This window comes from Podarcis tiliguerta (assembly GCF_965153285.1).
Source record: "Podarcis tiliguerta genome assembly, chromosome: 4".
In the NCBI taxonomy this organism is placed as follows: domain Eukaryota; kingdom Metazoa; phylum Chordata; class Lepidosauria; order Squamata; family Lacertidae; genus Podarcis; species Podarcis tiliguerta.
In genome coordinates, this window is record NC_139537.1 from 66,750,463 (window position 1) to 66,776,432 (window position 25,970).

The 25,970-nt window shown below is 41.6% G+C and overlaps 1 protein-coding gene across 8 annotated transcripts in view; it reads right to left on the reverse strand.

The window, feature by feature from the left end:
• Window positions 1-25,970, reverse strand: part of STS (steroid sulfatase) — a 91,368-nt gene that overhangs the window by 45,000 nt on the left and 20,398 nt on the right. For all 8 annotated transcript variants that reach the window (XR_014510444.1, XM_083437863.1, XM_083437866.1 and 5 more), the window contains 5 exons: window positions 24,262-24,444; window positions 22,083-22,204; window positions 21,571-21,693; window positions 17,813-18,236; window positions 12,097-12,233 (listed from right to left, as the gene is read on the reverse strand). Coding sequence is in view for 7 of the 8 variants with exons in the window: in XM_083437863.1 (XP_083293989.1) it covers window positions 12,097-12,233; window positions 17,813-18,236; window positions 21,571-21,693; window positions 22,083-22,204; window positions 24,262-24,407 (952 nt within the window). In the remaining variant the exon portion in view is untranslated. The remainder of the gene's footprint in view (window positions 1-12,096; window positions 12,234-17,812; window positions 18,237-21,570; window positions 21,694-22,082; window positions 22,205-24,261; window positions 24,445-25,970) is intronic.

Consider the following 25,970-nt stretch of genomic DNA (forward strand, 5'->3'; position numbering starts at 1 on the left):
ACTTTGATGTCAGTAATAGAAGTAAGCGTTAAAGTCCACTTACATCCCTTCTCAAAGCGCTGAAGGAGAAAATATCATTCCTGCAGTCTCTTTAAATCCTACTTCACATTTGCTTAAATTATGACGAGGTGGCAGACCTGCAGGTGCTGTTTCATGAAAAGTCTCTTTGTGCCCGAATTTCATTAATTTTTAGAGTGAAGAACTGTGACACAATAGAACCTAAAGAGGCCTCTGGGATGGCTTGGAGAATGTTTCACTTTTACATTATTATCCAAGGAAGAAATGTAATACACTCAAAAATACACCTAGAAAAATAGATACATTCAAAGATTGGACTGGAGGAAGAAAACACCACAGAGTCCGACATTCTGCTGCAAGCCCAGATCATCTAACCACTGGCCCTTCTCACAACAATCTATATCCAAAGATGTTGGCACAAAGGTAGAGCGGGTGCAATTCAGAAAGGTGCCCATAGACCAAGTTACTCTATGGCCTCATTCTGAGATAATGATAAACTATTATCTAACCTTAATGGATTGTGAGTGAGCTTCAGATTCTTGCACTCACACCTACTCTCTCCATCTCTGGTGCAGCTCTAAGTGGGAGCTCAGAATGTTTTGCTGCAATCTTCAGTTCACATTAGCTTAGGGTTTGTACATAGTGCTAAACTATGACTAGTTTAAACTAGATTCTATTGATACAAGCTAGCTTCATATAAACCATGGTTTGAAGTTGGCTTCCTTCAACCACAGGTAAGAGTAACCACAGTTTGTCCAGATTCTGATATAATGCTACGAAAGCCCTGCTCTGTTATTGTAATAGTTTTAAAACAATTGAACAATAACTACATTAGTCTTCTTAACACAGTGCTTAAGTGCAAAGTACACAGTTTTCTTTGTGGGCAAAATGATTAATGCATTTATGATTCCTTCCAGTAGCACCTTAGAGACCAACTAAGTTTCTTATTGGTATGAGCTTTGGTTTCTAAGATGCTACTGGAAGGATTTTTTTTATTTTGTTTTGACTACGGCAGACCAACACGGCTACCTACCTGTAACTAAAACTATGGAAGGCACCACATTGAGCCGCATGAAATGGAAGTCCATGGTATTTGAAGAAGTGTGCATGCACACAAAAGCTCATACCAATAACAAACTTAATTGGTCTCTAAGGTGCTACTGGAAGGTATTTTTTACTTTGTTTTGACTATGGCAGACCAACATGGCTACCTACCTGCATTTAGGATTCATTGTGTGTCGAATCAATGAACAATAGATTTGAAAGGGCTCCTGATGATCATCTGGTCCAACCCCCATAGTGCAGGAAAATGCAGCTTCCCCATATGGGGATCGAACCTGCAACCTTGACATTATCAGCACCATGTTCTGACCAACTGAGCTATTTTCTTGCCCCATTTAAATCCTTACTATCATTATGCACTTTGTGGAACTGCCTAGAGATTGAGGCGCTCCTGGGAAATAACCGCCCACAGACCTAAGACTATGACACAGTGACAGGATGGGGAAGGGGAGGAAAGGCTACCTTTCTAAATGGCACCTCTATCTGCATGCTAAAAATAAGAAAGGCAAAATTCCTTAAGCCCAGCACTGATACAGAAGAACTACTGACGCTTAAATACTTCATTTTCATGCAAGAACTTTCTAGCTAAAAATGTGTTGAGGCATCAGCTGCTGTAAACAAAAACTTAACATATTCAGATGTATGCACTTGAAGTAGAGGAGAAAGATGAATATGTGCCAAAGATGAGGAACCTCTGGCTCCCAAGATGTTGTAGGACTGAAACTTCTAGCATCCCTGACCACTGGAACTGTTGGAGTCCTGAGTCCAACAACATCTGGAAGGCATTTTCATCATCCCTGATATATACAGATGAGTTCAGTCCTGTGCATATGGAAGGGGGAAAGATATACCAAGCAAAGTTAAAATACCAGAGCTTGGAATTATGGCCAGTAAGGTTTTTCAATGCACCATAGCACTGGAAGTTGATGAGAAGCACATACTAAAATTATTTCTTCTTCAATACACATAAGCTCTAGTACTGATTTTTTCCCCCTCAGTGGAAAGCTTTGTGGTTTCATCTACTCTGAAGTATCTCTTGAAGAATCAAGAGGAATTACAGGGGGGAAGATGGACAGTGCTTTTGAAAGGAAAGTACAGTGAAGAAATGCCCTTGAGTATGGCAATCTCCTTATGAGATTGGAAGACGGCAGGATAATTGCAACACAGAGGCAGCTCACTGAGACCTTTCTCAAGGGAGACACTGTCATGGCTCCAATAGCAGAACCAGTATCATGGATCTCCTTTTCTGCAACTGGACCAAGGGCTTCAAGTGACAAGAAAGGAGATTCCGACTAAACATCAGGAGGAACTTTCTGACAGTAAGAGATGTTGGAAAGTGGAACAGACCATCCTATGAGAGGTGGTGAACTCTCCTTCCTTGGAGGTTTTTAAGCAGAGGATGGATGGCCATCTGTCATGTATGAACTACTTGACCTTCCTGCACTGCAGGGAGATGGAATAGATGATCCTTGGGGTCCCTTCCAACTCCGCAGTTCTGTGATTCAGTACAATTTCTTGTAAACTGGCAGCGTTTTAGCAGGCCAAAGTTTACAAAGCTCTTCCCCTCACTGTCCTCTTGAAAAGGCACATAAAGGCTCCCATACACATAAGTCAAAATTAGTTGTTCTTAAGATTTGGCCCCAAAGTCATGACCTTCCCAGCTTAGGTTGTCCATTTCTTCCATGATTAGAACCTGTCAAGGAACAGAAACCCCAACTACAACACAAACCTCTGGAAGATACAACCCTTTCTTCGGTGGTTGCTTTTCAGGTTTCTAAATCATAAATGTCAGCATCTTTGCATGCAAATCACTGATAAACAGAAGAAATAAGTTTAGCAAAGCTTCATCTGCCTCCAGCCTGTATAATTCTGTATAAGAATCAATGGAGAAAGTGCTGGCTGTTCCTGTTTCCATGAATGTGTCATGGCTCCTTGTGTATTAGAGCAGGGATGGGGAACCTATTAGCATCCAGGTGGACTACAACTCCATCATACCTGGTTATGGTGAGAAAGGTGAATTCAAGAAGATCTTACATTAATTTCTTGTTAAGTCACGACAACACTGAGCCTACTGACATAATGAAGGCATCCTGTGCACGTCACAGTTATTTATTTAGGAGGTCATCTATTACAATCCTTATTTATCTCAAAGCAAGTAGCATTGCCTGAGCAGTCCTCCATAGGTCTAATATGTGGTCTTATATGTGGCCTAATACACAGTGGCACCCAAACTGACTAGCAATATGCAACAGAAAACACCCACAGGGGATGTTCACCGATGAGGATACCCACAGTATTACAAGGTAATACAGAGATGGGGAAGCAGGTTGAATATTTATTGTTGCAATCGCTGTGTAATACATATTTGTTGTGTGTATATCTAGAAATAAGATTCTGCTTTGAATATTCAAACAACTTATGCAATATTTATACAATTGATGGAATCTTGCTGCTAGTTTACATCCCACCTCCCTATTTCTCCTTATCACTTTCGTTACCATCAATGTGTAACTCTGGTGAAGAAACTGTGGCCAGCTTTTGTGTTTCCCTCCCTTAATTTGCCCTTCTGTTCACAAAGGTGCCGGAACTGTTGCATCTCTGCCTTGCACTACGCTGCCCTATTAGCTTTGTATATCTTAATGCTGTTAAGACACTTGAAGCTTGTTCTGTACTTGCCATCTGTATACAATGCAAGCTGTGAATGAATCTCTTTGCAGACATTGTTAAGAAGAAGAAGAAAATGGGGCCTAATTATGAATTCCCCTCTCGGGAGTCTCACATTGCTGAAGGTAAACTTTGCTCTCTGTCTTTCTGGTTGACATTTGGATTTAGGAAGAAGCAAGAAGCAGCAGCAATAGATTTAGCTGCATTCAGTTTCTTATCTGCCAAAGCACTCCAACATATGTGCTAAAGGATTTGGTTGCAGTAGTGATGGTGACACTCCAGCAGATATTGGCCAAGCTTCTCTACCATCACAGAGGGCAGCCAATATAATCTAGGGAAGAAGGAGTAGGAAAGAAATGGACTTCATGAAGAAGACAGCAGAAGTCTAGGTAGGCAGAAGCATGCCTTCCACATATTTCCCAGATAGAAATAGGGAGATGCTCATTGTACCATATTTATCCGTATACCAAGAGTCACTTTGCATATTCCAACTGTTCCAGATTGCTCCCAGGAGATATTTCAGGACAACACTACTCACCTTAGGGGAGCATGGCAGCTACTGCTATGTGGATGTTGGGTTACTATGTGTGTTGGCAGGTGACAACATCAGGATTGTGCGGAAAAATAACAGAAAGATGCTGCCATTGCTGAAGTAGCAGCGAACCAATAATAACAACAACAACATATTATTTATACCCTGCTCATCTGGCTGGGCTTCCCCAGCCACTCTGGGCGGCTTCCAACAAAATATTAAAATACAGCAATGCATCAAACATTAAAAGCTTCCCTAAACAGGGCTGCCTTCAGATGTCTTCTAAAAGTCTGGCAGCTGTTGTTCTATTTGACATCTGGTGGGAGGGCGTTCCACAGGGCGGGTGCCTCTACCGAGAAGGCCCTCTGCCTGGTTCCCTGTAATTTGGCTTCTTGCAGTGAGGGAATCGCCAGAAGGCCCTCGGCACTGGACCTCAGTGTCCGGGCGGAATGATGGGGGGTGGAGACGCTCCTTCAGATATACTGGAACGAGGCTGTTTAGGGCTTTAAAGGTCAGCACCAACACTTTGAATTGTGCTCAGAAACGTACTGGGAGCCAATGTACCGTATGTCTTTCAAGACCGGTGTTATGTGGTCTCGGTGGCCACTCCCAGTCACCAGTCTAGCTGCCGCATTCTGGATTAGTTGTAATAATAATAATAATAATATTTTATTATTTATACCCTGCCCATCTGGCTGGGCTTCCCCAGCCACTCTGGTTCACCTTCAAAGGTAGCCCCACGTAGAGCACATTGCAGTAGTCCAGGCAAGAGATAACCAGAGCATGCACCACTCTGGCGAGGCAGTCCACAGGCAGATAGCGTCTCAGCCTGCGTACCAGATGGAGCTGGTAAACAACTGCCCTGGACACAGAATTGACCTGCGCTTCCATAGACAGTTGTGAGTCCAAAATGACTCCCAGGCTGTGCACCTGGTTCTTCAGGGGCACAGTTACCCCATTCAGGACCAGGGAGTCCTCTACACCTCTACACCTCGTCTCCTCTGATCTCAGTTTTCTATCCCCCCCCCCCTCAAACATATGTGAAGCTGCTAAACTCTGTCTGAAACATCAACTCTGACTGATAGCACCGGCTGATCAAGTTCTGCCCCAGCCCTCCCACAAAATATCTTTTGAAATAGTGATGCTGGAGATTTGAACCTGTGACCTTCTGTATGCAAAGCACATACTTCTCCACAGAGCTAAGTAGCATACTTTCATCCTCTAATGACAAGGGATTTGGCAGCTGTATGTGTGCTGCTTCTTGCAAACTATCCACAAAAAGCTGCTCGTGTATTGCTTTATCTTCCTCGCCAATCCTTGACCGAAATAGACCTTGCACAATCTTGGACATATTTTTTGGAAGGTCACATTACTTGGTTGTCACACCGCTGACTTTATTGCTGTACCTCGAAGCCAAATATGCACCACTCATGCCTCGTGCATTTCAAAGCTCTCTTAAAGGAATGCTGTGCATTTTACAAGACAGCCAGATTTGAGATGGGACAAGTCATCCCAAATCACTGGTATTATATTAGTTTTATGTGATCTGATCATTTTGCTTTAAGGCATATAGTTCAAATACATCTTACTCTTTTCCCCAATAAACATCTATGCATGAACAGATTGATTACTATAGTTGGTTTTTCTGTACAGGGCACAATTTCCTCAGATGGGCAATGAGTAGCCTACAGGATGTACCATAGAACACATTTGTGTTCTCCGCAATCTGAAGAATCCCTGTGTGCTGACTGAAAGGGGAAAGAGCTTTTCTTAGTAAAAGTCCTCAGCAATGGGAATGGAGCAATCGGAATCTAATTTTCCAGAGATGGCAACAATTAATTCTACAGATATCAGCAACAAACCAATATTTGCAAAAATTTGTCTAACACATGTATTATTGTTTTCCTAGTTCAACATATATGTACTTCCAATTCATGCTAACAGAATCAGATTTAGAAATGGAGGCAGTGACAGATTTTACTTTCTTGGACTCCATGATCACTGCAGATGGAGACAGCAGCCACAAAATTAAAAGACGCCTGCTTCTTGGGAGAAAAGCAATGACAAACCTAGACAGCATCTTAAAAAGCAGAGACATCACCTTGCTAAGAAAGGTCCATATAGTAAAAGCTATGGTTTTCCCAGCAGTCATGTATGGAAGTGTGAGCTGGACCATAAAGAAGGCTGATCGCTGAAGAATTGATGCTTTTGAATTATGGTGCTGGAGGAGACTCTTGAGAGTCCCATGGACTGCAAGAAGATCAAACCTATCCATTCTTTCTTTCTTTATTTAGAAATTTCTTGTTTTACAGAGGTATGTGTAATGTCTCTCATATTTTTTCCATGTAACATTTTTACAAAACAGTTTCATTTGTTGAGGCATTGGGGGGGGGGGAAGGGGGGAAGATGGGCGGGGGGGGGGGTCGGGTGGTGATGTTTCTAGTTTGCTTAATGTATGTAGGGTTTGGTGTCAGCATTGCTTGTGCAGGTTCTCTGCTGTTCATTTGTATTTCTTTGGTGGTGAGAGGGGTTGGGGTTGGCCTAGGGTGTGGTTGTTTGTTTGTGATTGGCTGTTGTGATCTTTTTTTCGTGTGTGAGTGGGGTGGGGTGTGTGTTTTGGATCAGGTTAGCCATATTGATTTGTATGCTGTTGGTGGATTATTGTCATTGTCTTGTTGGGCTGTGTATGTGATAAAGGGGAGCCATTCTGAAGGAAATCAGCCCTGAGTGTTCACTGGAAGGACAGATCATGAAGCTGAGGCTCCAATACTTTGGCCACCTCATGAGAAGGGAAGACTCCCTGGAAAAGACCCTGATGTTGGGAAAGATTGAGGGCACAAGGAGAAGGGGACGACAGAGGACGAGATGGTTGGACAGTGTTCTCGAAGCTACAAACATGAGTTTGACCAAACTGCGGGTGGCAGTGGAAGACAGGAGTGCCTGGCGTGCTCTGGTCCATGGGGTCACGAAGAGTCGGACATGACTAAATGATTAAACAACAACAACAAAACCTGCCGAGTACAGAGTCTCACGGGTGCCACAACTATAATGTAGAAGGGAAGGTGGGGGTGGGCACCAAATTTGACTGTTGCACAGGGCACTGCTGAAATTTGAGCTATGAACATCTGCAAATAATGCTGGGAAGGGGGGAATGTAAGAGCAATGAGTTTTCAGAACACATCCTCCCCACCCTCGTGAAGCATATAAAGTTTTTCCAGGAAATGCTCACTGAACCATTCAGTACAGTCCAAAGAAGCATCAGGTTCTGGAAGCATGCACAGGACTGCAAAGGTTCTGTATTATTTTTTTTAAATTGACCCATGCTTTTACATTATTGATGCAGCAAAGTGAAGATTCAATTTGTCCACTGTTTACACATTAACTCAATTAACAAAAGCAAAGCTGTGTTAAGAAAGAATCTTAAATACAATCCCCCACCCCCAAGCTCTGATTCTTACAAAACAGCTTTGATGTTTTTGGCAGTATCATAATAGCTTGCTTTGATTCCCTTTAGTAACGGTAAAGGTAAAGGTAAAGGTAAAGGTACCCCTGCCCGTACGGGCCAGTCTTGCCAGACTCTAGGGTTGTGCACTCATCTCACTCTATAGGCTGGGAGCCAGCGCTGTCCACAGACACTTCCGGGTCACGTGGCCAGCGTGACAAGCTGCATCTGGCGAGCCAGCGCAGCACACGGAATGCCGTTTACCTTCCCGCTGGTAAGTGGTCCCTATTTAGCTACTTGCACCCGGAGGTACTTTCGAACTGCTAGGTTGGCAGGTGCTGGGACCGAACGACGGGAGCGCACCCCGCCGCGGGGATTCGAACCGCCGACCATGCGATTGGCAAGTCCTAGGCGCTGAGGTTTTACCCACAGCACCACCCACGTCCCCTTTACATGCCCTTAAAAAAATACTCCAACTTTTAAAAGCAAATGTATGAATATATTTGTTAGGACATCATCACTGATGCAACCTGTCAGGAAAAAATAGCCTTGTATATCAAACTGGTTGACAGGCAAATTCTAACTTCAAGTTTCTGACGTTCAGAACTAAGATATCATTGGCTGTCCAAAGTTTATCCTTTTCTGCTGACTTGGATGCATGATGAACAAAGCCCTTAATGGTCTCCAAAAATAGCTTTTGTTTCCCATGAAAGGGATTCCTCCAATTCACTTTTTCTGTACGTGGAACCATTGTTTATGTTCACTGTTAAGTTGACGCTGTGGAAAGGACTATCTCATGAGTGCATGATACCTAGAATTCTTTAAATGTAGGTGGGTGTTGTTGTTGTTTGGAAAAAAATCATTTAAAAAATGTAACTGTCAAATATCTTATGGTGTGAAGGTTCAAATGCTTTAAATAAAACAACAGGCCACAAATATTCAGAGGACCAATACCACATTGCACAACCCAGAGCTATAACTGCCATTGAAACAGCAGACATTTTAACATTGTCATATCTGCAATCCTATCTGTCTATGAACTGTAGATTACATATCAGGTGGACAGCTGGCCTTCACAACGGATTCTACGTGATGTACTGTTTTAGGTGGTTGATGGTACATCGGACCTGTAGCTGTGCACTGCTTCTGACCCCAGTACAAAAATCAGCATTCACAACATTTACAGATTGCACTCACTTGAATTTGGTCATTGCTATTCTTTGGGAAAAACTGAGCATGCTTGAGCAAAGGCGTTCAAGCTGACAGCTTTGGAATGGATACCACTGGGGCTGTCACAGACTTTAGCACTTTTAGAATAGATTATCACCATCAGAGACTGCTTAATCCTCCAGTTTCTCTCAGGGAATGAAAAGGAGGAAAAATGTATACCAGCAGAACAATGTCATGAGTGCTGCTACATAGTACACAAGTACGCTTATTTCTAGCCATTGAAATGTGGGTTTTTAAATAAACAGATCTACAATCAATGAAAGTTTTAACCAAATATTAATGCAATGATGAATGACGGTATTGAGCAATAGTTATATTCAAGTTACTTGCTCTTCAGTAGTCTTACAAGTAGGGCCAGATTTAGGTTTGATGAGGCCCTAAGCTACTAAAGGTAAGGTAAAGGTAAAGGGACCCCTGAGTATTAGGTCCAGTCGTGGCCAACTCTGGGGTTGCAGCGCTCATCTCGTTTTATTGGCCAAGGGAGCCGGCGTACAGCTTCCGGGTCATGTGGCCAGCATGACTAAGCCGCTTCTGGTGAACCAGAGCAGTGCACAGAAACGCCATTTACCTTCCCGCCGGAGCGGTATCTATTTATCTACCTGCACTTTGACGTGCTTTTGAACTGCTAGGTTGGCAGAAGCAGGGATTGAACAACGGGAGCTCACCCTGTCACGGGGATTTGAACCGCCGGCCTTCTAATCGGAAAGTCCTAGGCTCTGTGGTTTAGCTCACAGCGCCACCCGCATCCCATACTGAAGGTAATGGGGCCCTTTATATGTCCAGCTGTCCTTGGTCAACAACAAATTGTTGCTGTTTTTTGTGTTGAATATATGAAATATGGTAATTTATGGACCTAATATATAAAGCCATTTGCACATGCACATGTAGGCACCTTATATATAGAAATGAGCAAACCAGTGATCTTTTAGAGAGCAGGCAAGCAGTAGGGCCATTACTTACATCATAGGAGCCAACACAACACAAAACACTGTTGCTGGATGTAGGTTTTATTTTATTTGTTTTTTATCTTATATTTTGGAAATGTACATCCAGGTTTTTTTTACTTTGATTTTTTTTGGGGCCCCCAAGAGAGTGGGGCCCTAAGCTACAGCTTGTTTAGCTTATACGTAAATCCGCCACTGCTTAAAAGAGTTATTGTTTGATGACTGTAGCCTCACTTTTCAAACTACTTCAAATAGCAATTCATAAATGCCTTAACAGTCAGGGAGTGGGAACATCCATCATAGCTTTGGATATGTTGGTTTATTCCCTTCCAATTTATTGGTCATCTCATCACTCACTGGCTGTTTTCAATTGTATCAAAAAGTCTGCGCGTGTCTCTTGATGTGATAAATGACTATGCAAACAAAAAAGTGCCTCCCATTGTTTTCTGAACAATACAACTATTTCTTGGATTTGTTCAAGATTAATTGCTACCACAGTACTCAGTGATGTTATCAAATCTGCCCAGTATACATTTTTTACTATCACACATGCTACAGAGGAATTTCAAAATAAAAATAAAAATCAATAAGCCTGAATGTTCGTGAGTGATATATTTCCACAATGAACTGGTATCATTGCAATTTCTATGCAAAAACTGTAACTTGATTTTACAATGAAATGAAAGACTGCACACAGGTCCCTGTTTTCAAAACCTTGCAGTATAATTATGGGTTTACCTGAAAAACTTCCACTGCTTTCCTGACTAAAAGAGAATGAGAACCATAAACATATGAGTTAGGAGAAGATTTAAGGGTATTAGCCAACTAAATCCTGGAGAAATTATTGGTAAAATTGGTAAAATTACTGAATTCTGAGTGGTAGACCACTATTTCCTGTGTTTCAATAAAGATTACACAGTAATTTTGGGTAGAGCATCAATGCTCATCATCTCCTACGTTCCTGCATCTTCCTACATTCCTATATTAATACTAGTTGCCATGAGAAAACTACATTCTTGGGGGGGGGGATCCATCGCTGTAGCCTTGTATTGCTCTTGCAATTCATAAGCGGAAGTTTGGTGCTAAATTTGGACTAGAAATGTGAATGAGGTTGAACTCTGCACACTCGCAATCAGAGCGTGCCGTTTCAACGTTCCTTATAAAGCAGGCATCTACTGCAGAGGTGAAAGTCAGTTTGCGGTAATTTAATAAATATGGCATTGTTTACTGAAAATAATTTTGTACTTTGCTTTATTGAACCAGAAATGAGTTGGAGGTGAACGGGTGGGAGGAATGAAAGGTGAATATTATCTTTTAGTGTTGCTGCTCTTCAGCTTGATTGTTTCAAGCACGAACTTGTTTTCACAGATGATTACCTCCAGAAATGGAGAGTCGTTCCTATACGCTGACAAATAAATCAGGACCCTTTGCAGAAACGGGTAGATTAGCACTCCTCGGAAGCCTATGCATTGCGAGACTCTGTGCCCTGAGCAATTTCTTGCTCTTTCTTGTTTGTCTTATGCCATCCTTTGTGAAAAGTCACCACTTTGTATGTTAGAATTCAAAATAATAACTAGCATTAACTAATGGATACAGTCTAGCAGAAGCACACTTAGCTGCCATTGATTTCAAAAGGTAACGAAGGCTGACAGTAGGTTTAGATGCTGCAAGTGCCGGCAGAGACCTGTGCAGTCCCTACCAGCTGATTGCCAGTGTTTCATTTGTATGTGTGAAAAGGGATAAAGGGATAAAGTTGGGAAGGCTGTAACAAATAGACCTTTTAGTGTGCAGCACAGGAACTTTGGAAGTCCCTGCCTATTGACATCAGGCAGGCGCCTTTTCTGTACCTTACTTAAGATTTTTGTTCAGGCAAGCCTGTTCAGACAAGTTCAGAAGCCGTCCTGTGTTTCTATCTGGTTTTTAGTTTATTATTGATTTTAATTATTTTTCTAATATTCTGAACTTGTTTTAACTGCTTTTTACTGATAATTTTATTGTTTTACTCTTTTCGTAAAAGCACTCTGACGTTTTATTACAACCAAGGGCTGTATACATGTTGTGAAATAAATACCGCCTGGAGAATTCTGACATATTAAGCAGTTTAGCAACTGCTTAATAAAATATTTTTTTAAAAAATAAATAAATAAGCTACATATATTTCTAAAAGGCAATTAACTCAGGTGATGTAAAGCCACATAACATACCTACACTCCAGTCCATTTCTTCCAGGGCATCTCCATATAATCCGTGTTTGCTTTTTCCTCTGAAAGCTTGGGATGCATAAAGAGCTGTATGGACCTGAGTGTAAGCCACAAAAAGAAGAAATGGTGCATTGGTGTTCCTGAAACAGAAAAAGAGAAAGGAGAGAATATAATATTCAGTGAATTGCAATGCAAGGCATACATAAAAGCCATTGCCACCCTTATACAAATAAAAGCCAGCCTTTGGAGTTTTTCTCCTGGTCACCTTCTCTAGAGCAACCTTCTTGGGTCATTCTGGTTCCACCATTCAGATATGTTTGAGGCCATTTCTCTGTGACTTGACTCCCATATATTTATTAATTTATATCCAACCTTTCCTCCCAAAGAAACCCAAAACACAAGTTCCATGCAACAAAATAAATGGCTTTCTCATTGTAAAACCATGTCCTCTAAAGTGTCAGGAGTGAGAACAATGATTCGTAACATATCCCTTCACTCGCACCGAGGATCAAGACCTGAATTTCTCACACCAGCCACCAGTGGAAGGGTTTGTTGCCTTGAGATGCAGGGCATACATTTTGAAAATAAGTACATTTTATTAATTGATAAAGATTCCAATCCTATACCCATAAGCCTTAGTGAAACCTGTTTCGAGTAGACCTGTGTCGGATTGCACTATAAATCATAATAAACACAATACACAAACAATTACATATTGCATAATTTGCCTTGTACAAAAAAAATCATTTTATACACATTACCCAGACAGCGATGTTCCTGTCATCTTCCTTCCCATGCAAGAAGTTGTGACTGGGAATGGAAATGCTTAACTCTTGTCATCTACCACATAGTAATGAATCAAACAGAGATCTTGAGAGCCCAAAGCTAAAATTGCAAGACAGCAATCCCATTTCCCATGTAGTAGGACCAAATAACTAAGGCAGGTTGATTAAAAACAGTAGCAAAGGAGAACTTATATCTCTTGCAACAGGCATCTAATGGGAACATAGGATTAGAGCGATAAATACAGGACAGGTACAAGTCACCACTTCTATTACAAATGCCCATTTTCAGGAGATAACAACCCCAGAAGCAATATAAAGGATGCCACTACAACACAGAGTTCTTACTCCAAGAACAGGTATCTAATCAATGGTTCATACCAATGGATTTAAAATCATTCACTGCTTTTGCTTTTTCAGTCTTCCAGCACTGATTGACAGCTAGCTTTCAGGTGAAGAATCTCACCTATTAATATCCTTTAGGTTAGAAAATCAGAGATGGCTATTTTTCTTACACCAAACCCTGGTGGGGATCATAACTGATTACCTCTTCTGTAACCTTGAAAATAGAATGACACACTGGCTTGTAAGTGGGAGGGAGATTTGACAATAACAGTTAAAGTCCTGTTTTATTAACTGAAGCACTTCAGCAAACAGCTCCTTTGAAAATTTATTGCCATTCCCTTCTACACAATTTACCAAGACCTTCCTTTCTCAACACATCTTAAGTTTTATTCATTGAGGGGACAATAAAGTAAACTCTGAGCTTGAATAATGAAAACATCATACACATTCATGTGGCCATGAAACCTTAGAAGCCCAATGCAACATTGTTTAGCATATGAAAAATTCTTCTTCATGGTGGTTAAATATATTCTTCTCTCTGTGTGTGTCCCATTTTTTGAGATAAAAAGAACCTGAGTAACCCCCCATCCTCCTTTCTCGTGTATGCCTTGTTTTATGGAAAGGAAAGAAGCATCAATAAGCTTGAAATGGAGTGGCCTCCATTAGCAATTGTTTACATTTACACCATGCCTTTAAAGCACATTTAAAGTGCATTGCTTCCCTTAAAGAATCCCGAGAACTGTGTTTGTAAAGGGTTCTGAGAATTGTACCATTCTGGTGTCCAACATGGCTCCTATTATTACTGTCCCAAAGCTTGAATGAAGGAAAGGAGGCTTCAAGCTGCTGTTTCAGCAAGTAGACCAGTAAGAGAACTGGCAGCATAGGTTCATTTCTTCAGCTGTTGCAGCAAGTAGCTGTAGTTACTCTCCCTCATACTGCTTATCCCTAGTGAGTGCCAGGCCTGTTGAAATTGGCACCATGCTTCCTTGAACCAAATAAAGGTGGTGTTACAACAGAGATTAGCAACAATTTTTCTGTTGAGACCTGCATTCCCTCAGGCATAATCTATCAGGAGCCATATTGCTATCCTTATTAATATTACATTTCAACCTAGCATACTTCCTAAGGACACCAGACTGGTGAATAGCAAAGCAACAAAACAATACAAATATAAATAAAATAAGAACAGTAAAAAATATCCTGTTAATTTTTCTCAAAAAGTCCAAAATCTGCAGATACATTCTGAATTCCACCTTGAATTGAATTTGAAGCTCAAACTTTAAAGTTTGACCATTTCCCTTTTGATAAAATGTGAATTGGATTAAAATGCCTCACGATAAATATTTGGAGGCCTTGCAAGGGATGGAAGAAAGTACCTGGAAAAATGGATTTTGGGTCCACTGGTTATAGGTTAATGCAGATTTGTAGATTTATGGAATGTCTCTACCATGCCAACTGGAGGGTACCATAGGATGCTGTTGGTACACCTTCTCCTTGTTTGGGCTCCTCCTCTTCCTCCTCTTTATTTCTTTGCAAATGGGCTCAGTTGTCACCATGTCACATAGTAAGAAAATACATGGGGATCCTACTGCTCTCTCTGTTTCTTTCTCTCCCTGGTAGAGGGCAGGTGAATAAGCCGAAATAGCAAAGCAGAAGAACAGCAGGCCAGGATATGGGACTTGCCAGGTTCCAATAATGCCCCCTCTACATACCTATGTACTCATTTTGCACTCTTTAAGTATGGAATTGCTTGTTATATCCTATTATTTTTAAAAGCTCATACCTCAAAAAGAAACGCTTTATGGCCTTCTCACTAGTAAACTACATATACTTGTAAGCAGTGCTGTTTTTCTAGAAAAAGAGGCACCGGAATTCAAAATGGACGCCTCCCTTGTTCTCCTACAATGGCAATGGCACCCACCTGAGAGGAGTTCTGGCAAGTTCCGGCTGAAAAAATGCCCTGCTTGTAACTATAAAACTGAAAAGTGTGCCATTTAAACAAAATATTATTGAAGCCAAAGAGAGTTTGATGTTGGTACAGCTCCCATTTTATAGCTTTAAGTGTGTCATATCAAAATGGCATTTAAAAGTAGGACTAAATTTAAACATGAGTGTAAAATAAAAACCTGAAGTGTCAGGAACAAATAAAGGCTGAGTTTTACTATCTTGTTCAAATATAGAATAGAAATGAGAAGAGCTTGGCTTCCATTCAAAGGTTAAGATTTATATATTTTTAAACAAAATAATTGTATGTCTCAGTTATCTATTCCTATGCAGAGTCATTTTTCTATGCCCTCAAACAGCTACATACATTTTTGACATTTACTTTTTCATCCCTATTTCACAGCCTTAAATCTTCAGATATACAGCATCAGAGAATGATATATGCTTTGCAATCCATGAGACTATAAACAGGCTTTGTCAGTCTCAAGCAAATGTCCAACTTTTCTTCTTCGTGCAAATGCACACACACTCCACTCTCTATTATCCCAAATATAAAACAAATGTTTTACTCATAATTCTTGTGGGCTACCCCACAGACCGTTTTCTAAGCTTTTGCCACGCAAAATTTCAGCGAAATCAGAAGCTTCACCAATTTTTAAAAGAAAAGTGCTTAAGAAGCATTCTTTTTTTCTATTTAGAGTTAGGTGAATGTGATTTTGTTTCTTTTTCTCCAACAGTAGTGGCTTGTCATCCCAGTGCAGAAATGCTCTGAGAAAACAATAGCTTCTAGACTGATTCGAAAGACGTAAATTCCCTTTAAATGTGGTAACATCTCCTAAAGACTGCTCTAGTAAGGCATGAGTGTCAAATGCACTGACTATAGTGTTAATTAAAATAATTAACACATGAGGCCTGCTGTCTTTACACCATTAATCACTTGTAAATTGAAATTAATGTGCTATATAGATGGAAAATAGTAAGTTCTGTTGGATATAACTGGGTCTCATGTATATCTCATTTGTCTTCCTTTTTAGAGAGGTGCTCACTTTAGCAAAATGCATCTTCACCGTGCTAGCCTTTTAGCAGCCAGCCCAGTGTGGGGCCATACCTGAAGTATATGCTTTGCATGCAGAAGACCCCAGGATCAATGCCTAGCAAAACAGGTGATACAAAATACCAGCCATGGTGCATGAGGCTGGGTGCAGCAGTGCTGCTGCTTCCAGGACTGTGATGGCAAGTCAGGATGGTGGCGAAGACATAGGAGATTTAGGTTGATGACTGTGGACACAAATGTGTATGTAGAAGACACGTAGAAGACACCTCCCAGAAACCCAGAGCTGGGAAGTCAAATCCCAGAAGTCCTCATTTAGGCATCTCATTGTTTTTTTCCAGTGCCAGAGTCAAATCCAAGATATCAAATACAACTTCCAGGGTGGAATGCTATTCCAAATTATAGTTTTCTGGCAGAGTAGAGTGCAACACTTACTTCCTAGACAAGGCATAGGCAAACTTGGCCCTCCAGATGTTTTGGGACTACAACTCCCATCATCTCCAACCACTGGTCCTGTTAGCTAGAGATGATGGGAGTTGTAGTCCCAAAACATCTGGAGGGCCAAGTTTGCCTACGCCTGTCCTAGACCTCCTTTCCTTGCATAAATAAAAATGACAAGCCTACTGGGGATTCACACCTGTATATCTCAACAGGGGGTTGCTCCTCCTCAAGGTATCTCCCTTCATATTGCATTCCCATGAAATTTTGGAGGAAGTCTGGGTTGGCCCTCAAAGTCCGGTTCACTGCACCATCACATTAACATTAGCGACACTTCCAATTATGAAAGAATGAGCACAAGAAACCACATGATCCTTACCCACCCTCCTGAACCACTGCCAACCTGGTACTCTCCTCACCACTTCACTAAACCATTCTGGTCCTGGCAAGTGGCAGAACCTCCACAGCTGTGAGGGTGGCACTCACCCAGCCCCTACCTCATGCACTGTGACTACAAAAGACCGCTGCTGGAGAACATGGACAGCTGCTGACAGTCAAGAGTGGACAATATTTGGCAAGGTGGACAAATAGATTAGTATACAATACATCTTTCTATATTATGTAGAGCAAGCTGCAAAATTTGTGAGTCACCACCATTAACACTAACTACCAGCCATGTGCTGAGGCCTGCCAGGATCTTGACAACCCATTTACACAGACCGCAGATCCAAGAGATTTTCTGCGTCCCTGGTAAACTGATGGCCGTCATTTGACTTCATGACAACAAGCTGAGCAGCGATCCTGAGCTGTAGAATGTGTAGACAGGGCCTAGAGATCAGAGCAGGAATTCAAGAAAAGGACTGGGACTTTGGACAGTAGAGTTTGTAGGCAGGATGGGGAGAGAAGAGTAAGAATTCATGCAAGGAGCTGAGCCTCAGAGATTTCTGAATGAACACAGATGAAGTTCTGGGCTCAATTAGAGGGTGTCTACAAATATATGCCTCTTTCCTGTCTTCACACTCAATTTGTTACCTTTCAACAATAACGCCACAAAGGGATGGGAAATGAGTAGTGCTTTGTTCACCTGCCAAATCCCAGGCACCTCTGTAAACAAGCCATCACTCTGAAATTCGAACACTTTAAAACTGAACACCCTTACCTTCCTATGAATTTTTTGGCTTCCTCTGTGAATCTCTGAGTGAGGTTCTCATAGTTCCAGGGTTGCTGGATAATACTGTGATTTCGCATCAAGAAGCAGTTAAGATTCCGGAAGTTATAAAAGAAGAGCAGCAAAACTCCAAATATCACTGCAGCTATTAAGAAGAAGTAGCCCAGTACTCTGCGGGGAACTCTGACAAAGCCAATGTAATTCAGTACCGCCAAAGAGATCAGAGCAATCACTGTGGTCTGGAGTGCTGCACGAGTGTGCCTCTTCAGTCCAGCACGAAACACGCTTCCGTGACCAGGTTTACAGTCCCTAAGATTGTTCACAGGCACCCCGTAGAAGTAATCAAATCCATGATTTAAAGGGTGGTGGCAGAAGTCATCACTGCTGTTGCAGTTAATCCCAAGATGCCATTTTCCTAAATGCAGGGGAAACACACATATTTCATACAGATATTTAAATAAAATGTAGACTTCTTTCTTTTCCACTGTATGTATATATGTATAAAATTGGTACACCTCCTTCCTCTTTTGTGCAAATGTTGTGCAATTTTTGCCTCGGTCCAGTATACCTGAAGGAGCGTCTCCCTCCCCATCGTTCTGCCCAGACACTGAGGTCCAGTTCCGAGGGCCTTCTTGCGGTTCCCTCACTGTGACAAGTCGAGTTACAGGGAACCAGTCAGAGGGCCTTCTCGGTAGTGGCACCCGTCCTGTGGAACCCCCTCCCAAAGATGTCAAACTACTAAACTTTTAGAAGGCAGCCCTCTTTAGGGAAGCTTTTAATGTTTAACAGACTACTGTATTTTAATACTTCGTTGGAAGCCGCCCAGAGTGGCTGGGGAAACCCAGCCAGATGGGCAGGGTATAAATAATAATAATAATAATAATAATAATAATAATAATAATAATAATAATGCATCTTTTGTGCAAATTTTCATCACTCTACTGGACATTGCAGAGCTGCTATGCTCAGGTCCTGCTTCCTGGCTTCCCACAGGCATCTGGTTTGCCACTGTGAGACAGGATACTGAGCTAGATAGCTTTGGCCTGATTCAGCAGGGCTCTTCTAATGCTCCTGTTCTTTGTTCTTACTCTTCAGAGAATTTTCCGATTCTTACGATTAATTTGGAATTTCACAGGGTGCCAGGCAGAGCGGTAAGGCCTCATATCATCAAAGTGCAGCGCTATATCAACATTACATTTCAAGTTAAAATGACTGCTTTTGTGCGAGTAAATTTAAAGCCGGCTAGATGGCAAGGTGAGTTGTAAGCGGCTTCCATGAATAAGTTAATTGAAGTGAATGTAGATGACTGTAATAATGAAATTAACAGAGCTTTCAAGATCCGTACTATAGTTTTCCCATCAAGAAAGCACACATGATTTAATAACCCAAGGACAACTCGAGCATTACATCTATTTAGCTTCCAGAGAGTAAATTAGAATATTCTGGGGGAAATTCTACTTACAGTACAGCATCCTACAGAACATCACAGGGCAGTTATCAAAAATTTCCTGCTGTTTCCCTTATACAATGGAATGCCCTTACATCTTCCATATGTGATACATTTGGGTTCTATGGGCTACAAACAAGCTGTGTGTATATGTGTATATTACAATTAGGTGCTTCAGAAATCTTGTAAAGACATACATTTTGCCCAGGCTTTTGCTGACCCACTAGATCAGACCCTGTGTATGCATTATTTATCTTTGTTTTTATACTACTGTTTTACTGCTTTTACGCTGCATTTTTGTTTTAATGATATTGGGGTTTTCATGTTGCATACTGAGTAGGGATTTCAAAACATTGAGCAGTTTGTAAATGCTTTAGAAAAGATTCATAAATAAAAAAGGATAAATTACAGTTATTTATCTAATATTGTAGCAAGAAACAACCATTCTTTGAATCTTGCTCTTATTATTCTCTGGTTCTTCAGTTTTCTTTTTATGTGAGCGATCAATGTTTTATTGTTGTCATGTTGACTGAGAGGAATGCTAGCCAGGCTAAAGGACTACTGTTTGGAGAGCAGTGTATAAACTCTTCAAATGAAAAAAAAATTAAGCAAACACATCATATGGGATCTTGAAACAGTGACTCAATATTAGGGCTATGAACATATGGATCCAGTACCTTTATATCTGCAGCCCTCCCCCCCTTTTTTTTATTCTATGACCATAATATCCATGGAAACTGCAGAATGTGTTCAGCATCTCGTTTTCAGGAACTGCACTTTTGAATCCACAAGCAAATGCAAAGGCTATCAATTGTTTTCAGTGAACATTCTCATTTTTAAATTTGTGCCTAGCTTCCTCCAAAGCATTTGGAAATGCATATGCCATTATTTTGTTTTTATTTTTACCCTCATGGTGGAAAGTACCGTATTTTTCGTCCCATAGGATGCTCCGTCCCATAGGACGCACCTAGTTTTTTGGGAGGGAAATAAAGGAAATTTTTTCCCCTTTATTTCCCCCCCAAAACCAGGTCGGGGAAACCGAACCAGGTCGAGGAACAGCGGGATGGCGGCGCTCCGCCTCCCTGCTATTCCCCGAGCTTGTGGGGCTGGCCGATGTCTGCCCAGCGCGAGGGGCGCTCTGCTTCAGGGCGCCCCTCGCGCCGGGTGGCAGGCTGCTGTCCGCAGCGTGGGGAGCCCTGCGGGGAACTCCCGCAGGGCTGCCTAGGCTGCGGGTGTCTTCCTGAAGCCTGGAGAGCGAGAGGGGTCGGTGCACACCGACCCCTCTCGCTTTCCAAGCTTCAGCAAAAGCCTGCATTCGCCCCATAGGAAGCACCCAGATTTCCCCTTCATTTTTGGAGGGGAAAAAGTGCATCCAATAGGGCGAAAAATACGGTAAATCAGGTTGGATAAGTTAGGCCAGTATTTTTGGTTGCCAATGTATCTGATCCTACAAAAGGGGGCACAGCCACTAGGTGGATTTGTCATCCCCCTGAATGTTCTGTTTCCTGTTAAGCTTAGTTTTGGCTTAGATATCTGATCACAGTGGGGTGTGATGCTTCTTAACTTCTTTTCAGGTGGGCTATAACCATCTCACAGATCCAATGCTGCCATTTCCTGTTTAGGCAAGGTGTGAGGCTGCTGTTACTACTAATGGCTAAGATAAAGGACCCCCGACAGTTAAGTCCAGTCAGGAACGACACTGGGGTTGCGCGCTCATCTCACTCTATATGCCGAGGGAGCCGGCCTTTATCCGCAGACAGTCTTTCCGGGTCATGTAGCCAGCATGACTAAGCCGCTTCTGGCAAAACCAGAGCAGTGCATGGAAATGCCATTTACCTTCCCGCCAGAGCAGTACCTATTTATCTACTTGCACTTTTTTTGGCGTGCTTTCAAACTGCTGGTTGACAGGAGCTGGGACTGAGCAATGGGAGCTCACCCCGTCACGGGGATTCAAACCGCTGACCTTCTGATCGGCAAGCCCAAGAGGCTCAGTGGTTTAGACCACAGTGCCACCCGCGTCCCTACACTAATGGCTAACCTCAACCCAAAGAATTGTCTCCTGCATTGAAAAGTCATTTTCAAAAAAAGAGTTATTTCAGAAAGTCTCAGTGACTGTATTTTATTGTTTGGAATTGCTGTAGGCATTTCCAGTTTTTTTGTTTGTTTCTTAATTGCTTCATTTACTTAGTTGATAGCCCATCTTTAACATGTAGATTGCTTTGAGGGACAAGTCTGGGTCAGAAAAGCAGGATATAAATTTCTTAAGACCAATAGATAAAGGAAGTATGTTAATCAGCCATACCTATGAGAGCTGTAGAATAACCCCTCTGCTGGAGAAGTTTAGCAAATGTTATTTCTTCCATAGGGAGTCCACCAGAAGAAGCAGAAAACAAGAAGACCCCAACTTTGTGCAGGCTAGCCATTCCTGAAGGAATCAAAAATTACTTTCAAATAGGAGGCAAACCAGTTTTCATTAGCACACACTTTAAGTGATATATAACGCTGGTCATAGTCAGATGAGGAGACGCACTGAAACCAATGAATGCATGTCTAAGGTAAAAATAAAGGACCCCTGAATGGTTAAGTCCAGGCAAAGAGCCCTGCAGATCCCCCAAGGGACTGATCATCAGACTCCACAGCTATGCCAGCCTAGAGCTGGTGTGGTGGACAAGTTAAGATCCCCTTGCCTTCTGTGTTGGCCAAGACCCAGCAGTACAAGGGGTGCTGTGGTGGGTCTTCTGCTTTGTTCCTCTCCATGCCTACTTTGAATTGCTGTGCTCTGGTATCTAACAATGGCGTAAAAACATCCTTTACCTGATCTGACAGAATAGCGGCCTGTCAAGAAAGATGCCCTGCTTGGGGTGCATAGTGGTGCGGCTGCTATGTGTTGAGTCAGTGTTGCTCCTTCTTTAGATAACTTGTCAATGTTAGGAGTCCTGGAGGGAAAGAAGAAGAAGACAAATTCAAGGGCATGTATTCTGAACATGTAAACACTAGTGAGTTCAGATATTTAAAGTTCTCATTATGGCTTATAGTGCATGAGTTGGTGTCATACAAATCCAACATGAAGCCAAATTTTATGGTGAATTGAGTGCACCTTTGATCATTGGAGTTAATGCAATTAGGTGTATCTACATTTGTCTAGGGTTGCAGCCAGTGTTATAGGTATAGGTGGAATCTACACACATATAAAAAACACTGTGAAAATGCTTTTTTAAAAAAAATTATACATTTTGAAAAATACATTGAATTTGGCATAGCTCACTGTCTCCATCTAGTTTCACATTTGTATATTGAACTTTACAACACACTTTTTTATTTTTTTATTTGCGGCTTTATAGCTGAGTCCATGGTCCTTTTTTCTTTTAACATTTCAATCATCAAATCAAAATCAATACACTAAGAACCAACATGTCTGTGTTTTAATCTTGCAACCTGATGCATGAAGTGAGTCTAAATTTTAAGGGCTATATGTTCTGAAACAAACTGTAACTAATATTTCCCAATCCATTGTATTTCTTCATTTTTCTAGTCTACGTTCAAATATTTGAGACAGAAAGATGTATTTTCACGATAGTTTTGTTCTCTCAGTCTATATGTGTGTGTTTGTGCTCTGACTACTGTAACGTACATGGGGTTATCTTTGAGGACTGTTTGGAATTTCTGCATTTAGTTCAAAATCCAGCTGCTAGATTGAATATGGAAACATATTATATTGCCAGAACGTAAACAGCTGCACTGCCTTCCAATCCATTTCTGGGCATGATTCAAACTCCTAATGCTTAGAAATGTTGGTGTGAATTTTTATCTGTTTTAGAATTTTAACTCTTGTACATTTTAATGTATTGTAAATTTTCCCTGGTGTTATCTTTTTGTCAACTGCTTTGAGTTTTTGGGGGGTTTTTTTGTTTTTAACAATCAAGCAGTGTATACATTTTTATGAACAAATAAAAAAAATCATGCTTACTTTTGAAGTCTAAAACTGCTTGGGGCCTGGGTACCTGACAGATCACCTCCAGCACAAGCCTGCCTATGCACTGAGATAATATTTTGTGGCCTTTCCCCAGGTGATATAGGTAGCATTGGGAGAATTGACCTTCTTAGTGCTGGCAGCTGTCTTGTATGATGTGCTCACCAGGGAAGCTTACCTGGGGCCTACTCTCATGCATTTTGCAGTAGGTAAAGCAGCTTTTTAACTGACTACATACGCTCCAACATTTCTCCAATGAAAATTGGGATTTTGTATTGTGGGTGGAACAATGCCTTCCCAATTCAACAGAAAGGCAACACAGGAAAGGAACACAGGAAGGCCATATTCTAGTCATACAGGAAAGGAATACTCTACATTGTATTCCATTATTATTATTATTATTATTATTATTCCCCACCCATCTGACTGGGTTGGCACAACCATTCCGGGCAGCTTCCTACATATAAAAACATAATAAAACATTAAACTTAAAACAAACTTCCCTATACAGAGCTGTCTTCAGATGTCTTCTAAAGGTTGTATAGTTACTTATCTTCTTGGCTCAGGGGTCACATAACTCCATACCCTCCAACATTTCTAAGGAAAAGCAGGACATTCTAGGATCAAATCAGAAACCAGGATGGGTTTTATAAATTCGGGACAGTCCCTGGGAAATAGGGACACTTGGAGGGTCTGGTGCTAAAAAAAAGATTGTGCTATTTTCTGCTACTTAGGTAGCTGCCCTTTGGATTTTTACTGTTGTTTTCTTATCAGTAGTGGCACGAGTGGCGGGAAAGAGACATAAAGCCATCCCCTTGAGACCAGTTTCACTAATCCTTGCTTGGATTAGTATGGGACTAACACCAACAATCCAGCACTTGCATGAATCAACCAAACCATGGGACATGTTTCTATTTCCTAATACAATAGTGGTTGTGATCTTCCACAAGCTCTCTGCCCAGAACAATCTCTTTTGAAGCTAAAGCCAAATGTACATATATATCATCAAGTGTGTTGGCAAACCTTAACGTTGTGTTTCCATAGCATCCCAGGTCTCCAATGCCAAGATCATCAGCCATGAATAATACAATATTAGGCTTTGAAATCCTTTCGTTAATAGCATTGCTTACAGGCCACAGATAAAGCATCACAGGAAGAAGGATCATCATTCTGCTGCTTTAGGGCAAGGATGCTTCAAAAAGTTACCTGTTTGATAAAAGAAATTTGTTTTATACATTTATAGTTTATATAAAACAATATAAAATGTTGCTTTATATTTATTTTCATAATCGGCATCATAATTGACCTTGCCATTACAATGAGAACACCATGAAAAGGAAACACAGTTCTAGCAATTACTCGTGTTATTAAAGTTTAGAAGCAGCCTGTTGAGTCCGACCTTTCGCATTTTAAAACATTTTAATATATTTCCTTTCATAGTTTTGCTGAAAGAGAAAAGCTGAAATGTAGCAAACAATAGGAGTCAATCTTTCACATATTAGATGATGTTCAAGGACTTTTGAATATATTTTTTCAAAATGTTCTTTCTTGGCAAAAAAAAATTCTGTGGAATTACCATCTGACATAAAGCAGTATTAAGGTATATTCACATTTTCCATCTAGGCGAAGGTGAGGACATGATTTTAGGATACCTAAAGAACCCAATAGTTGTTTATGCTGGTGAAACTGACAGTCTGTTTAAGGAAGCTGAGAAGGCTGCTCCACTTCCCTGTGGGACGGTGTTGCGGGCAGGCCACATGTTCTCCCTGTGCACAGTGGGGGCTGACCAATCCGGTTGGCCGGGGTGAGGGTGGCTTACAGCATTTAAGCAGCCATGTGGCCGGGGAATTTCCTCTTGGTTCCTGCTTCCCTGGATCAACCCCCCTCCCACCCTCTTTTCATGTGTTTGACACCTTGGCCTTGCTATGAACCTCGGTTGGTCACCTGTTGAGGGGGCCTGGTAGGAATTTTCCCACTTGGCAAATTGGCACCAGCCATTTGGTTTTCGCCTACCTCATAGCAATTGTCCCAACTTTGTAAGGTTTGGCGGTTTAGGCATTGGTAAAACCTGGCTCATGGGAGGGGAGTTTGTGGCCATCACCTGCCCCTCCTCTTTAAGGGTATTCTGTTAAAGGGATCTGGGGGTGTGGATCTCATCCGAAGCCCTGGTATAGGCTAGGGCCATGCCACAACCCCATTGGGGACCCTGGGGCAGCTCTCAGTTGATGTACATCAACAGGGCTCCCCCTAGTGGTGATTGACCCTTACTGGACTACCCGCATGGCGGGCCAGAGTCAGATATAGTCGGTTCAATTCCAATGCCTAAGCCAATACCACTCATATTCTGTAACCAATAAAGTTGTCGCCTTTATTCGCCCATTAACCTAAAATACCGGTGCCCATGTGTTTTATTATTCATCAAATGGGGGGGGGGGGGGCTCAGGGTCTTGACATGCAAGGCATTGCCCAAGCCCAAAGTAGTGCAGTCCAAACTAGTGAACAAACAGCTTCTTGAGAGCTCCATAAAATTGTGAAACCCCCAACACAGGAGCAGGATATGAAGACCTAAACAGACCATTCTCTTGGAGTGGAAGATTAGGGAGCACATGGCAGTCAGAAAAACTTACACTGTGCACTGAACTTGTACTAAAGATGTGATCGGGGTCACATGTGTGAAACAGACAGAGGGCTTGCAAAATTAAACAGAGGGGCATCATGTGTCAGCTTCCATG